This window comes from Peromyscus eremicus, chromosome X, assembly GCF_949786415.1.
Source record: "Peromyscus eremicus chromosome X, PerEre_H2_v1, whole genome shotgun sequence".
In the NCBI taxonomy this organism is placed as follows: domain Eukaryota; kingdom Metazoa; phylum Chordata; class Mammalia; order Rodentia; family Cricetidae; genus Peromyscus; species Peromyscus eremicus.
The window spans coordinates 57,883,226-57,898,522 of NC_081439.1; the positions used below are offsets into that span (position 1 = coordinate 57,883,226).

At 39.9% G+C, this 15,297-nt stretch overlaps 1 protein-coding gene across 1 annotated transcript in view; it reads left to right on the top strand.

Moving 5' to 3' along the window:
- Nucleotides 1–210: 210 nt before the first annotated feature.
- The window catches only part of Chic1 (cysteine rich hydrophobic domain 1), a 44,748-nt gene continuing 29,661 nt past the window's right edge, over nt 211–15,297 (top strand). Inside the window, exons 1-2 of the mRNA XM_059251127.1 lie at nt 211–677; nt 9,594–9,648. Of these exons, the coding sequence (XP_059107110.1) occupies nt 376–677; nt 9,594–9,648 (357 nt within the window). The 5' untranslated portion in view covers nt 211–375. The remainder of the gene's footprint in view (nt 678–9,593; nt 9,649–15,297) is intronic.

A 15,297-nucleotide genomic window follows, 5' to 3' on the forward strand; every position in this document is an offset into this window, starting at 1 on the left:
TGCATAGAGGTAAATATATCCCGCATTAATTAACAGGCACTAAAACGAGAACGTACGTCCCTTGCGTACAAGGCTGACGTCCGAAGCGCAGTACGAAGATCAGCACCCGCAGACCGGACCTCGAGAATTCCCTGGAGTTCACCTCTACCGGCCCCCTCCCCTTGGAGCCGCGCAAGCGTACACCGAATTTACTCCCTGGTCCCTCATGCCCCCGCCTCCAACCCCCGCTCTGTCTGCCCAATACGCAGGCGCGTCTCCTCAAGTGCTTTCCCTACCCCCTCCTCTTTCTCTTCAGTCCATTCCCCCTCCTCTCTCAGTAGCTCCGCAGGTTCAAACTCTTCTCCCGGAGAGTGGCGGCGATCGCGAGGTCACGTGATGAGCATCCTGCTGCCCAACATGGCGGAGTTCGACACCATCTCGGAACTGGAGGAGGAAGAAGAAGAAGCAGCAACGTCGTCTTCGTCGCCGTCGTCGTCGTCGTCTTCGTCGGTATCTGGGCCTGATGAGGATGAGGAAGATGAGGAGGAAGATGAGGAGGAGGAAGAAGAGGAGGAGGAGGAGGAAGAAGAAGACGAGGAGGAGGAGGTGCCGCCCCCGCCACGGGTAGTGAGCGAGGAGCATCTGCGGAGATATGCCCCAGACCCTGTGTTGGTGCGCGGCGCCGGCCACATCACTGTGTAAGCGATTGGGGCCGGGGTCTTGCAGAGGCTGAGATTTGGCGACAGAGGAATGGGAAAGGGCATGGAAGGGCCTGCGGAGTGGGGAAGGGCTAAGACATACTGTTAGCAAAGGACACCTGGTCTAAATAGAGAAACCGCAGACTGAATAGGTGTAGTGTCAAAGAAATGGGGAGAATGATGCATCGATAAAAGAGTGAGTGTAGGACATGGAGTTGCGGGGTGGACAGCTAGAGGCACTAGAGTATGGGTGATCCGCTTGTACGTGTGCTGGCAAGTGAATAGTCTCTAAACTGCAGGATGTACTAGGCTTCTCTGCTGCCAAGATTGATGGCTAGTGGAAAACCGAGACTGCTGTGACATGTGACAAGATCTGGGCTTGGATTCTTCAAAACAAAAATGTGGTGCATTTTGTGAATAATATAAATAATCATCCACCCACGTATTTATCCATCCATTCTTCCTATCCAATGCTTATATGAATGAATATCGTCATCCTTTCTCTGTTGAACGCACTACTCTGACGTTCTTTTGATATCACATCATTAGAGGTTCGTGTTGATAGGAATCTATGCAAAGTAGAAAGAGCAATGGATGGCGGGTGAGAGATCTTGGTTGCTTATCTCAGTTTCCCTTCTTACTGGCCCTATGACCTTGGTCAGTTGAATCTTACTTCTGGGCCTTGGGTTCTCCATCTCCAAAATGAAGGTTTTGGAGTACATGGTTTCTAAGCCCTTTGGCTCTGAAATAAATTAAGATGCCTACAGGGTATTTTGTATGCCCAGATACTAAATATACAAATATTAAATATATAGGGAAATTGGCCCTTGATGAATTGAGGGTGATTTCTCTAAAACTCATCCAGGGTGGCTTCTTTTAAATTGAAATTCTGTATCATATTTGAGAAAATAGTGTGCAAGGGCTTCATATCGTCTTGGTTGTACAGTAAAAGAAGAAAAAAATGATCTCTGGGCTTTGAAGAGTGCTTCCCCATTTTTATTTGCTTGGATTGTAAATACTTAAAATTTTGAATATGGTGTTGGGTTCATACTCTTAACTATGGAGTCTTTTACTGCGTTTTCAAAATAGATTTGCTCCTTCTCATCATGTCTCACTATCTTTAATTTTGATCATGGCTCACCTAGGCCCTTCGACTCATGTAATATACTTTTGAATCATTGAATGACTGTATTACCACATACTTTTTCAATTGTGGTGGGAGGCTTTGGGGAGACTTTTAGGCCTGATTTTTGATTAGGTAATTTTCAGACAGTTTTTCTCAGTCCAGGATTTTTGCAGATAGCCTGCACTCTTCAGGTGACTGTACTGTTTTCCTTCCATTCCTTTCTTCACTAGGAAGACCATTATTCAGACTAATTATGATTCTGGTATCCAGGGTTCTTTTTGCTTGCAGGTTATTTTACATGACCAAACAGAGAAATGGTGTTTTATACTCCGACCCATAATTTTATGATCCAACTCCCCCCATTATTTTCTAAAATTCAAACAAGGCGTACGTACCAAGGAAGCATAATTTAAGTTCTCTAAAGCTCCCTCGTGGCTCCATTCTACTCACCACACAACCAATTTCATTTCTTCGTTTAAAACAAAGCACTGAGATTTGCTGTGTCTAGCCTCTTGTAGTATAATTCCCTGCCAACACCCCCAACACATACACGGTTTAAAAATTCTGGAATTACGAGTAAAGGGATAGTGCTAGTAGTATCTGGGTATTTATTGGAGAAAAGTCTGAAAAGCATAAGCCAGTACTTAAATCACTAGACATGAATATAGTTTGAAAAATTATCTAGTTTTGTTGTATACATTTTCTTATTTAGGAAGAACATTTGATGCTAAATAGCTAACGTTTTAAGAAAAAGACTAACTGTTCAAAAGGTCTGCTAGAAGCCAGGCATGGTGCTTTATGCCTGTGATTCCATCACCTGGGATACTAAGACAAGAAGAGTTTCATGACTTCAAGGCCAACCTGGGTTACATAATGAGTTCCAGGCCAACGTGGGTCATATAATGATCTCTAGGCCAGCCTGGGCTACAGAGTGAGATCCTATCTTTAAGAAAAATTTTTGTTGGGATTTGAGACATGAACTATAATAACAGAACCTTCCATATGTCAAGTGAGGTAAAAATCTGTAAGAATAATCTTAATCTGACACATCTAAAATATCAAATTGTGTTTCATTGTTTTCTGATGTGTAGGCATGTGTAGATTGCTCTAAACTATATTTTATAGTTTATATGCAGGGGTGTGATGCAACTCAAACTAGGGAATTGTACATCCAGGCAAGGGCTGTATCACTGAGCTACACCCCTGGCCCTGTATCTATGTGAGCGAACTATTTCTTTCTTCTTTCTTCCTTCCTTCCTTTCTTCTTTCTTTTCTTGTTTTGTTTTGTTAGTTTTAGTTTTCGAGACAGGGTTTCTCTGTGTAACAGCTCTGGCTGTCCTGGAACTCACTCTGTAGACTGGGCTGGCCTCAAACTCACAGAGATCTGCCTGCCTCTGCCTCCCCAAGTGCTGGGATTAAAGTAAAGGCACGTGCACCACCACCCGGCTGAGTGAACTATTTATTACTCTCTTGTACCCTGACTTTATTATCTGTTCAGTCTTCATCTGTAGAAGATTTTGCTTCAATTCAAAGTTTAAAATTTGAGAGTTGTCACCATCCACTGGATTTTTTTAAAGGGGGAATATTTTGTACCTTTCACCATGAGTAAGAGATACATATTCAAGGCAATAGATATGTTTAACCTGATTCTAACTCAGTCTATCTTAAACCCAACATTTTCCCCCAATGGGTTATATTTCTGGTTGCCACATTTCTGGTGGTTAACCCAACATTCTATTCCCCCAGAGTAGTATTTGAAATCTTTGAGCCATTTTGACTCTTCTCCTTGAATTGCCCTATGTCCGAATTTCCCAGCATTATGTCATCATACATTTGGAAATTGGCTTAGACTTTTCATTTTCTCTATTCCTGTCTGGCAGCACTCTTGTTTGAGTTGCCATCCTTCTTGAATTATAGCCACAGTCTGCTGCCTCTCCTCATGTCATTGTGCATGTTTGTGCCAAACTCATTTTCTTCCAATTCCATTTAACCATGGCACTGTCCTGTTGCTTAGTGCACCCAATATCAGAATTCAAGGAGTCCCTCTCCTTCCCCAGAACTCATCTAGTCTCTTCTGCCTTCTAGCCTCTGCCCAAGCAAGGTCTTGTACCATAAGGCAGCCCCAGGCTCCGATGGTGCCTCACTTTGACTCTCTCTAGAATCTACAGTCTAAATTGCCCCGTAAATATGTTCAGTCCCCAAACCTTCTGACAGCCAAATCCCCTTTACTGCTATCTAATCTCTCTCCTTCTCCAAATTCCTTAAAAGTACATCCATGCACCGTATTTTCCTCCTCTGATCTGAGTTCTGCCACCTTAACCGTGAAGAATCTGGCCTCAGCTGAGATCACCATGATCAGAGACTGGGAGTACAGTTTTGTAACAGACTACTTGCCTGGCATGTATTTTTCATTAACAGTCTTCTTCCTATCTTGCTTCTTAAATACCACTGATCTCCAGAATTTTATGCTTAGCCCTCTACTCTTATTATCTACACATCTTAAATGGTTTCTTCTTGCTTCTTGTGGTCTCAGTTATCCAGAGTTTCTGTGTGTGTGTGTGTGTGTGTGTGTGTGTGTGTGTGTGTGTGTGTGTGTGTATGTATACCAGACTCTGCTCAGGCTCTTCCCTGGGCTACTTAACCCTCAAACATGCCTCATCATTCTCTATTGTCCATCTCAGTTGAGTGTACCTCCTGTTACTCATCACAGCATGCTATTTCTAATCTTATGTCTGTTCAAGCTAGTGCTTCCATCTTAAATACCAGTACATACCTCCCTTCACCCTAGCTTTCCAAATGTCACCATTTCCTATAAGTCTTCTTTGCCCTTGCTGAATTGTAAGCTACAACAGCAAGAACAATCTCTCATTCCCTCTGAATCGTCAGTGCCTACCATAATACTTGTTTAAGTAAGTTCAATGAATATTGGTTCATTTTAGTGATAGTCTATGTCCATTGTTGTGCAAACTATATTACAGGCCCTCAACAAATGTGAATTTGTTCAATCATGCTATGAAGAGGACTTTATTCTGAGCTTAGATATATGTATATATAGCTGTAATAATATCATAATCCTAGTGATGAGGTATCACCACTCTCCAACTGATGGCATCTCTGTTTCTCTATAAAGCTTTGTTAAGCTAGCTCCTGTGTGTAAGAGTACTCCAGTTTACTTGTATCATCTTAATAATTTTGGCCTTCTAGTTATTTTAACAAAATATGAATTTTAACATTAAATTAATTATAATATCAAAAGAAACAGTGAAGCCAGGTGTCCATGGTGCACACCTTTAATCCCAGCACTGAGAGGCAAAGGCAAGTGGATCCATGTGAATTAGAGGCCAGCCTAGTCTACATAGTGAGACCTTGTCTCAAAAAAAAAGTATTACTAAATTAACTCTCACAGGTTTAAAACTGTAGAAACAAAACAATGAATGCCACTAGCAAGTACAAAGTATTTCAAAAATGCTGTATATTTGAGTTATACTTTTCTTCTTTTTTAGGATAAATATTAGGGCACAGCGTATTGAAATCCAGAAAACAAATACATTTGATGAGACTTCCCCCTGCCCTTGTGTTTATAAACATAAACACACTCCTATTACTTAAAATGTGTGGATGTCTGCACTTGCTAGAGTACCTATATAGAAGGTAGTTGAGATGATTGCTGAATTACCAGTTTTCAGGGAGTCTCATTAAAATTATTAGATATAGAATCAAAACTGATGGTTAAATGTATAAACAATACATTTCTACACAAATTTACAGACACTTCTCAAATTAGAGAATGGCATACCTTTTCTGTTACCTGTCATTGAGAAATTACAATCTGAATTAATGGGCTCAGAGAGAGGGCTTGACTAGTATGAGCAAGGCCCTGGGTTCATTCCCCAGGATTGAAAACCATCAGGTGACTATTTTACAAAGCTTTCAGCTATCATGTAGTCTGGTAAGACATGGTTATTTCCAGAAGAAAGATCTAAGTGGGATAAAAACAAAAAAACCTCTGTTTATATTATATGGCATTATTTTCCTTTTTCTTAGTACAGTAGAGCTCACTACCTGTAATTCAGAATCAGTATTATATAATTAAGTACATAGTTTTCTAGCAAAATAGTGGTTCTTGTTAGCAGAATTTGACTGCACTGATTCTTAACCTGAGCACATGAACTTTCATTTATGCAAGGTTTTAAATGATTGAAAAATAGTCATTTTTACAAGCATGGAAAGCAAGGAGTATAGGGAGGCAGGGAAAAACAAGGAAAAGGATCCATCCTTCTCTCCTCCATTTCCTATAATCCAAAGACTTGTTCCAAGAAATTAAAATGTAGGGGCATTGAAAACACTTAAAGAAAATTCAATCATTGACAACCACCAGCTTGGTCAACTTCAAACACATAATAGACGCTATATTTAATAAAGTCAATAAAATGGCTTATGAGTAGTTCCCAAGTGCCTCTTTGTCTAATGCTGAAGAGTGCCACAGCTTGGCTAATGCCTATCACTGATGAGTAATGAATAGATGCATTTGTGTAACCTCTGTAGAGCCATGGTTTCTTTTTTTTTTTTTTTTCCAAGACACGGTTTCTCTGTGTAGCCCTGGCTGTCCTGGAACTCACTCTGTAGACCAGGCTGGCCTCAAACTCACAGAGATCCACCTGCCTCTGACTCCCAAGTGCTGGGATTAAAGGCGTGCGCCACCACTGCCTAACTGAGCCACTGTTCTAACTTCATAGTTTGCTTATGAAACAGAGATAAGGTGTTTATTCAGCAGCAGCCATATAGTTGTAGCTACTAAGCAAAACCCTCAGAATTAAGGTTTTTTTGAAGTAAGCACTCTTTTTATATCCTCAGTATTACAGAAAGAAAATATTTAGGAAAGAAATCCCTAGTAGGGCCGTGCCATAGTGGCGCACGCCTTTAATCCCAGCACTCGGGAGGCAGAGCCAGGCAGATCTCTGAGTTCGAGGCCAGCCTGATCTATAGAGTGAGATCCAGGACAGGCACCAAAACTATACAGAGAAACCCTGTCTTGAAAAACCAAAAAAAAAAAAAAAAAAGAAAAAAAAAAAAAAGAAAGAAAAAAAAAAAGAAATCCCTAGTAGGTGAGAACAGGATAGCCAAAATTATGAGAGTAGTGAGTCTGGTTTGCTTTCCATTATGCTTTGTTTGATTTTTGAGATGAATTGGCCTTGAACTCATTATCCTCCTGCCTCATCCTGGGATTACAGGCATGTGCCACTATACCTGCTTCTTTATATTTTATGGTGTAGATAAAGAGTTGACCCTCTATATTCACAGGTTTGGCATAAATCCAACCACTTGCAGTTCAAAACTATGTGAAAAAATACCATCTATGTTGAACATGCATGGAAATTCTCTTATTCTGTAAACAATATAGTATAGCAACCATTTGCATAGTAGTTGTATTAGCTATTACTAGGATGATTTAAAGAGTACAAGAGGATGTACATGGGTTATGTGCAACTACTACTCCATTTTAATATGAGGAGCTTGGGGCTGCAGAGCTGGCTCAGCAGTTTACAGCACTTGTTGCTCTTACAGAGGACTCAGTTTCGGCCTCCAGTCCTCATGTGGACACTCATAACCTTTAGTAACTCTAGTTCCAGGAGATCTGACACCCTTTTCGTACCTCCAAGGGCACCAGGCATGCACATGGTACACATACATACATGTGGGCAAAATCTATGCATAATGAAATCAAATAAGCATAAAACATTTTAATAAAAAATTAATATAAGGGACTTAAGTATCCAAGGATTTCGATGTCCAAGGTGGGGCTCAGAACTGATCTCCCACAGACACTGATACCTATATGTTGCTCATAAAGGAGATTTTTAAGAAGTAAAAATATACTTCCTTTACCATTTTAATATACTTTTTATATTTTAGAAGATTCATTTTTACTTACTAAAAAAGAAAATTAGTAACTATTATTAATTTTTAGTTCTTACCACTTCTTAACTAGATAGGAGCTTGACTTGAGGCAAATCATTTAATTAACTGATTTTTTTTTTTTCCCCGAGACAGGGTTTCTCTGTGTAGTTTTTCACCTTTCCTGGAACTCACTTGGTAGTCCAGGCTGGCCTCGAACTCACAGAGATCCACCTGGCTCTGCCTCCCGAGTGCTGGGATTAAAGGAGTGCACCACCACCGCCCGGCTGATTTTTTAAAATGTTTTTTAATGCTAGGATTAAAGGCATGTGCCACCATGAATGAATGTCAGCTTCCCTGTCCAAAAAATGGGACTGACAATCCTTCTCTTGGCAGCCTTTAAGACTTTGCAGTAATGTTCTTTCTTAGCACAGTGTCTAGCCTGGTCAGTACATAGTTATTGGCATGTGTTACCTGTTACTGCTTTTGTTTCATGGAGTTCTCAACACTAGTCTATTTTCCTTTTTGCTTACCTATCATCCACTGACATAAAATTGTTAGTTATTCTAATATGGAATTGTCTGACATAACGAAAGTAACCTAAGTTATCCCTACTCAGTTCAACAAGCAGATGAGCAAAGGCCTAGAAAGTTCCTTTTGACTTTATTACATACTGTAGTGAGCAGACTGGAAGAGAAAACTTTAGAGCTGAGTATCTCTTTTTCTCAAAATGGTTGAGCAAATGAAAGGCATTTAAAAAGATCCTTTAATTGTCTGAAGAGTAACTGGTCACAAGTTATCAAATTATAGTTCCAAAGTCTACATTAATGGGAAAAGAATACTTTCTTAATGTTTTTCGAGACAGAATTTCTCTGTGTAGTCCTGACTATCCTGGAACTCACTCTGTAGACGAGGCTGGCCTGGAACTCACAGAGATCCTCCTGCCTCTGCCTCCTGAGGGCTGGTTAAAGGGGTGCGCCACCACCGCCCAATGGAAAAGAATACTTTAAAAAAAATTGTACACATAGGCAAAAGTACGAAGAATAGCATAATTTATTCTCACGTATCATCTGTCATCCAATTCTAACAATTATCTACTAAAATGGATTTTAACAGAGAAACATTATAGTCAAAAATTATAACTTGAGGGGTGCTGGAGAGGTGGTTCAACAGTTAAGAGCATGTAGTGCTCTTCCAGAGGACCTGGGTTTGATTCCCAGCACCCACATGACAGCTCACAGCCACCTGTAACTCCAGTCAGTTCCAGAGGATCCAATACTCTTTTTTTGGCCTCCAAGAGTAACACACACACACACACACACACACACACACACACACACACACACACACACAAAATTAAAATATAAATAAAAACTTAAAATTATGACTGCTGGCTATTTTTAGTCTCATGGATATAGTTAGAATTCCACTTTTATTTTTTATTACTTTAAACAATTTTTTAACTTTAAATATATTCTGATCATATTCTTTCTCTCCCTCAAGGCTTTCCAGATCATCTCCCCCTCCTTACCCACCCAACTTTAAGTTCTTTCTCAAAAACAAACACGAACCCAATACAGCAACAATTTTAAATTGCTTCCCTTAGATTTCTTTAACTGCTAATATGGACAAATAGTCAAAAATTTATTTTTTTAAGTGTGTCAAGTTTTATTTCGAACATAGCTTTTCAATTTAGTGTTATTTTTAGGACTTACATATGGATTTTAAAAATCCATTACTTGGCTTCAACTGGTATATATATCATAAAATTGTGCATATTCTGGACATGTTTTTAAATCTGAAGATCAAAGAAAACTGCATGGGTTTATAACCTATTGGGAGAAAGGGTTAAATATGCTGAACAGAATAGATTTTGTTCTGTCTTTGTTTTTAAGGTTTGGATTAAGCAACAAGTTTGATACGGAATTTCCCTCGGTTCTGACAGGGAAGGTAAGTGAGTTTGCTTTGAATTTTCCGATTCTAATGCACTGTGTTATGGTTTATTCAATGTTATGACAAATGCTTTGACTCACTGGTAATGAAGCCAAATAACAGGAGGCCTCCCTACTTGGAAGCTGTGTTCGCAGTGACTAAACAGTGTTACCATGACTACGAGCCTCTGGCCAGCTATTTTGTCTGTGTTTCTTAATGTCAGCCATTGTTTATTTACCTGCTGAGCTTTTCCAATGTCGCCTTTTTTGCTTAGCACAGGTAGCTGTAATTGTTTTCATTTAGATCTATAATTTTCAATATTTCATTGCCAGAGTTATCTTTGTAACTGAGTCACTATGATTTTTAAAGTGTTATGTGGCATGCATCATTTATTACAAATAAAAAGCATCACATTTTTGGTTAGATGTTTTTCTTCCTTTTAGACTGCGTTTCTAGAATTGGACTCACAGCAATAAATAACTACCTTTCTATTTGCAGGTTTTTCTATATTCAATTGTATAGACAAGCATTCTTGTTCAAAATTCAGACTTACCAGGATTCAAACCTATAAGTATGGATTAAGTACAGCATGATGATTATAAATAATATTGTATTATATACTGAAAATTCACCAAATGAACAAATTCAGATTTTCTAAAAGAAATGATAAATAACTATGTAAGGAGGTATGTTAACTTGCTTGACTGTAGTAATTATTTCACTATGTATATGTATATTAAAATGTCATGTTGAGCTGCTGTGGTGGCACAGATCTGTAAACCCAGCACTAGATTTCAAGAGAGTCATGAGTTCCAGACTAGCCTGGGTTACATAGTTAGAACTTGTCTCAAAAAAAGAAAAAAATAAGAATAAACACCACCACCAACAACAACAACAAAACCCACCAGCATATTGTACACTTGAAATATTGCCCTTTTTTATGTTTTTTGTTTTTCAAGACAGGGTTTCTCTGTGTAACAGCCTTGGCTATCCTGGATCTCGCTCTGTAGACCAGGCTGGCCTCGAATTCACAGAGCTGCCTGCCTCTGCCTCCCTAGTGCTAGGATTATAGGCATGCACCACCACCGCCTGGCTGAAATATTGCCTTTTTTAAAGTACTGTATTTGGAAAAATTCTCTTACAGAAATGCTAACTTTCAGTTTGGGGAGATGGCTCGGTGGGCAAAAGGTGCTTGTTCTGCAAGCATGAGAACCTGAGTTCAGATCCCCAGCACCCATATAAAAGTCAGGTACAATGATTGGCATTTGTAACCCCAGTGCTGATAGCAAAAACAGACAGAACCTGGGGAACACTCTCTGGCCAATTAGTTTAGCAGAAATGATGAGTTTCAGGTTCACTGGGAGATCCTGTCTTCTCACAAAATTAAGGTAGAGAGCAAGAGAGCTTTGAAGACACCTGAAGTCAATCTCTGGCATCTACACTTGCCCAGGCAAGTGCATGTACACACACACACACACACACAATGAGAGAGAGAAGAGAGAGAGAGAGAAGGAGGAGGAAGAGGAGAAAGAAGAAGAGGAGAGAGGGAGGGAGGGAGAGGGAGAGAGAAAATCTCTTCAGTGTAAATGTTTGGCTTTGGTCTCTAGTATGCTCTACCTCCCTCTCCTAATCATTCAGAATACTTCATCAAGTGCAGCAGCAGCTTAAACTCTGATGTGTTTTATAAACATTAATAATAAACATTTTCTCCAAATGTGTAAAATTAAACATGGAAATATCTCCTGAATAATAACATATTGGTAAGAACATGGTAGCTTTAATATTAAAAATTAAAGAAAAATGTAAATCAAAACATCTCCAATAGAAGATTTCTTTACATTTCCCTTAATGCTACTGCATGTATTGTCTGGGAAATTACATCCAGCTTTAATACTAGCTTAATTTTTTTACATGTTTAAAATTAGGGACCTAGAAATTTCTGGCCGGGCGGTGGTACACACCTTTAATCCCATCACTTGGGAGGCAGAGCCAGATGGATCTCTGTGAGTTCAAGGCCAGCCTTGTCTACAGAGTGAGATCCAGGACAGGCACCAAAATGACACAGAGAAATCCTGTCTCAAAAGACAAAAACAAAAAAACAAAACAAAACAAAATTAGGGGCCTAGAAATTTCTAGAAAACTGTCAGTAAATATAGCTCCCAGGCATAAGCATTATCCATTTTTTTTAAATTAGCCAGTTTTGTGTGCTGAAGTAATCTTTGGAATATCTTTTCACGCCTCTTCATTCATTTCCAAACTTCTGGAACTAAAAATTCCATTGACCCATAAGATACTAGGATATTTTAAATCGGAATTGTAAGAATGAAAAGCTGCATGCTGGGTGGTGGTGGTGGTGGTGGTGGTGGTGGCGGCGGCGGCGGCGGCGGCGGCGGCGGCGGCGGCGGCGGCGGCGGCGGCGGCGGCGCACACCTTTGATCCCAGCACTCGGGAGGCAGAGGCAGGCGGATCTCTGTGAGTTCGAGGCCAGCCTGGTCTACAGAGTGAGTTCCAGGACAGGCACCAAAACTACACAGAGAAACCCTGTCTCGGAAAAAAAAATAGTAAGCTGATTTTGGTATCCATTCATACAACCTAGATAATCTGGATGGAAGCTGTTCTTGAAAACATCCATTCTTCTTTTTTTTTCCCCAATCTGTCTTTTTGTTTTTTAGAAACAGGGTTTTGTTACGTATTCCAAGCTGCCTGGAACTCATTTTGTAGCCCAAGCTGATCTCAAACTTGTGGCAATCCTCCTGCCTCAGCTCTCTAATTGTTATGATTACAACAAGCATGAGTCACCATGCCTGGCTAAAACATTTATTCTTTTCAGGTGACTATTTTTATAGTACACATCATACTGATGTGTGGCTGTATGTTCAAATTTTCTCATGTGTACATAGGTATACTTTGGGTAATGCAGAAATGATAGCGCAATGTTTTCTTAATGTGTGTTTGACAATGAGAAAAGCACTGGAAGTAATTCTGAAAGTCTGATGTTTGTTTGTTTGTTTTGTTGCTGTGGATTAAGCCCAGGGCCTTGCTCACACTAAGCATGTGCTCTACCACTGAGCTTCAGCTCTAGTTCCTGGAGGTCTGATTTTTAAGTTCCATGTTAATGAATTAATACAAGTTTTATTTCCTTAATGAGATTTTTTTCTCCAGTAGGTACTATTTCACTTGTATAGATTAGTGTGGATTATTAAACCATTTCACTAATAACCAGGGGAAGGCCTTATATAAATATTAAAAACTAAATAAAAAGGTCTTAATTCCCAACTTAATACTCCTTATAAACTGTCTTAAAATGGATAAGTGTAATACCTAACAGAAAAGAATTGCCCTTCATAAAACTCAGTCTTTTGGCATGAGTGAGATATTCCAAGTAGCTGACTTGAGTGAACAAAATTGCAGCGAATTAGGAAAATCTAAAAGGCCATTTTGTAAGTTCCACAACTCCATGTTAACTTTTTGCTTCTTTTGTGTCCATTTTTGTAAGTGCAGAAGGGATTGTTTCCCCCATTTCACTTAAGGTAAGTTCTCCTAACATGATAGGACAAATCATGTAGGTATGTATGTATATACACGCAGATACTCTGGTGACCAGAAAGGGAAACAGCCACATACATTCTAAAAAAGAAGTGAGAGCTTCCGGCCCTCAGCTTGAAGGAAGTCAAAAGCGTTATGGGGAGCGCACTGTGTAGTGTTGGGAATGGTGAGCCATAAAAATTGCCCTCCTCTATTGTGACCCAATATGACAAGTGATTGCTATGCTTGTGTTCCTCACAATGAGGGAGGCACATCAGTCCTGCTGGGCTTTGCTCTGATTTTCTCCTCAGGCCCCTGCATCCTGTTATAAAATATTATGGCCCTTTTCCCCACCTTCATGATGCTGTTTTCTTTTCTCTTTCCAAGAGAGTCAAAAGGAATGGCGTGTTTCTTTACAGCCTACTGTCCGCTTAGGAAGTCAGAGGCTCCCAGCCGACATTCAGTACTGGAAATCCTCGCTTGTATACAAGCGAAGGAGTCAAATGGCACTAACTCGGAATCTGCACTTAACTCAACATTTCTTCTCCCCGCTTAAAGCTGGGAGCTAGTCAGTTCTCATTCCCCATCTCTGCTTTATGACTTGTACTGTTACTCAAATACAGAGTTTTTTCCCCAGAAGCCAATTGTGGCATCTTTTTAAAGTCAAAATGCAGACTGTAGTTTGTTGCTTGAGATTCTAGTGCAAGTTTTTCTTTTCAGTAGATTTGGCTTACGACCCAAAATTTGATCTCTCATTTTTAGTAACTTGAACATTTGAGTTTTAATGTGTCTATAGTAAGAGCGTATCTGTTAAAAGTAGAGGGTTTTGGACAAGGAAACTTGCCAAATTTGAGGAGTGTGGTTTCATTTTCAGAAACAGGTAATGAAAGACAGCTTCCTAACAAACTGCGTACCGTGGCGTGTAATTGATTTCATTGCCATGCTTCACACTGAAAGCCAGCTTTCCCTCCTCAGCTTTCTACCACTGTTGTTCCCGGCTAGACAGAAACTTCTTTTCGAAGATTCTGTGTACACTGTTTTGTTCTTTTGGACATTTCTTTTTTTGTGTGTTTGTTTTTGTTTTTCGAGACAGGGTTTCTCTGTGTAGCCCTGGATGTCCTAAACTCACTCTGCAGACCAGCCTGGCCTGGAACTCAGAGATCCGCCTGCCTCTGCCTCCCGAGTGCTGGAATTAAAGGAGTGCACCACCCCCTCTCCAACCCACCCCCACCCCCTGGCTGGACAGATTCATTTCTATCTCTGGTGTAACTCTTTACATTTAATTTTCTCATCTGTATTTGCATATTTGTTTTTAAATGAAAGTTTAAATCATAACTACAAACTCTTTTTTAAGTACTTTCGAAGCTGGCAAGGTGGCTCAGTGGGTAAAAGGTGCTTGCCACCAAGCCAGACAACCTGAGTTAGATCCGGAGAGCCACACAGTGGATGTAACAGACTCCTGCAGGTTGTCCTATATAGTCAGATAGACAGACAGACAAACAGACAGACAGATAAATAGATAGATGATAGATAGATAGATAGATAGATAGATAGATAGATAGATAGATAGATAGAGTAAATAAATAAACAAATAAATAAATGAAAAAAATTAGCCAATATTTTCAAAATAAGCAAAGCTTTAAAAGATGGCAACACTGTAGAACGTCTCCTGGTACTGCAAAGTGGTACTTTACAGTAAGAGCTGGAAGTCAGGGTTGGAAAATGATGAGGACACCAGAGATGCACTTATCCGGACAACTGGGATGTGCTTCCATGCTACCAGCACACAGAGGTGAGTCACTGAGGACAAGAAAGGTTGCTGGGCCGGTTGTGGTGGCGCACGCCGGTAGGATTTGCTGAAGGAGGTGGAGGCAGGAGGATTACGAGTTCGAGGCCAGCCTGGGCTACACATTTTGGGGGCGGGAGGGGGGAGAACAAGGGAATCCGTGGTTGATATGTAGAATTAAATTATATTGTAAAATAAAATAAAATAAAAATAAATAAGAAAGAAAGGTCGCTGGCCTGTTTGGGAACAACCTTAAGGCGACAAACTGAGTGAGCCTTCACTGAAAAACCATTCTGAAATGAAATTATCATCAGCTGAGATGGAAAACATTTTGGGATTTTTTAAAATTTATTGTT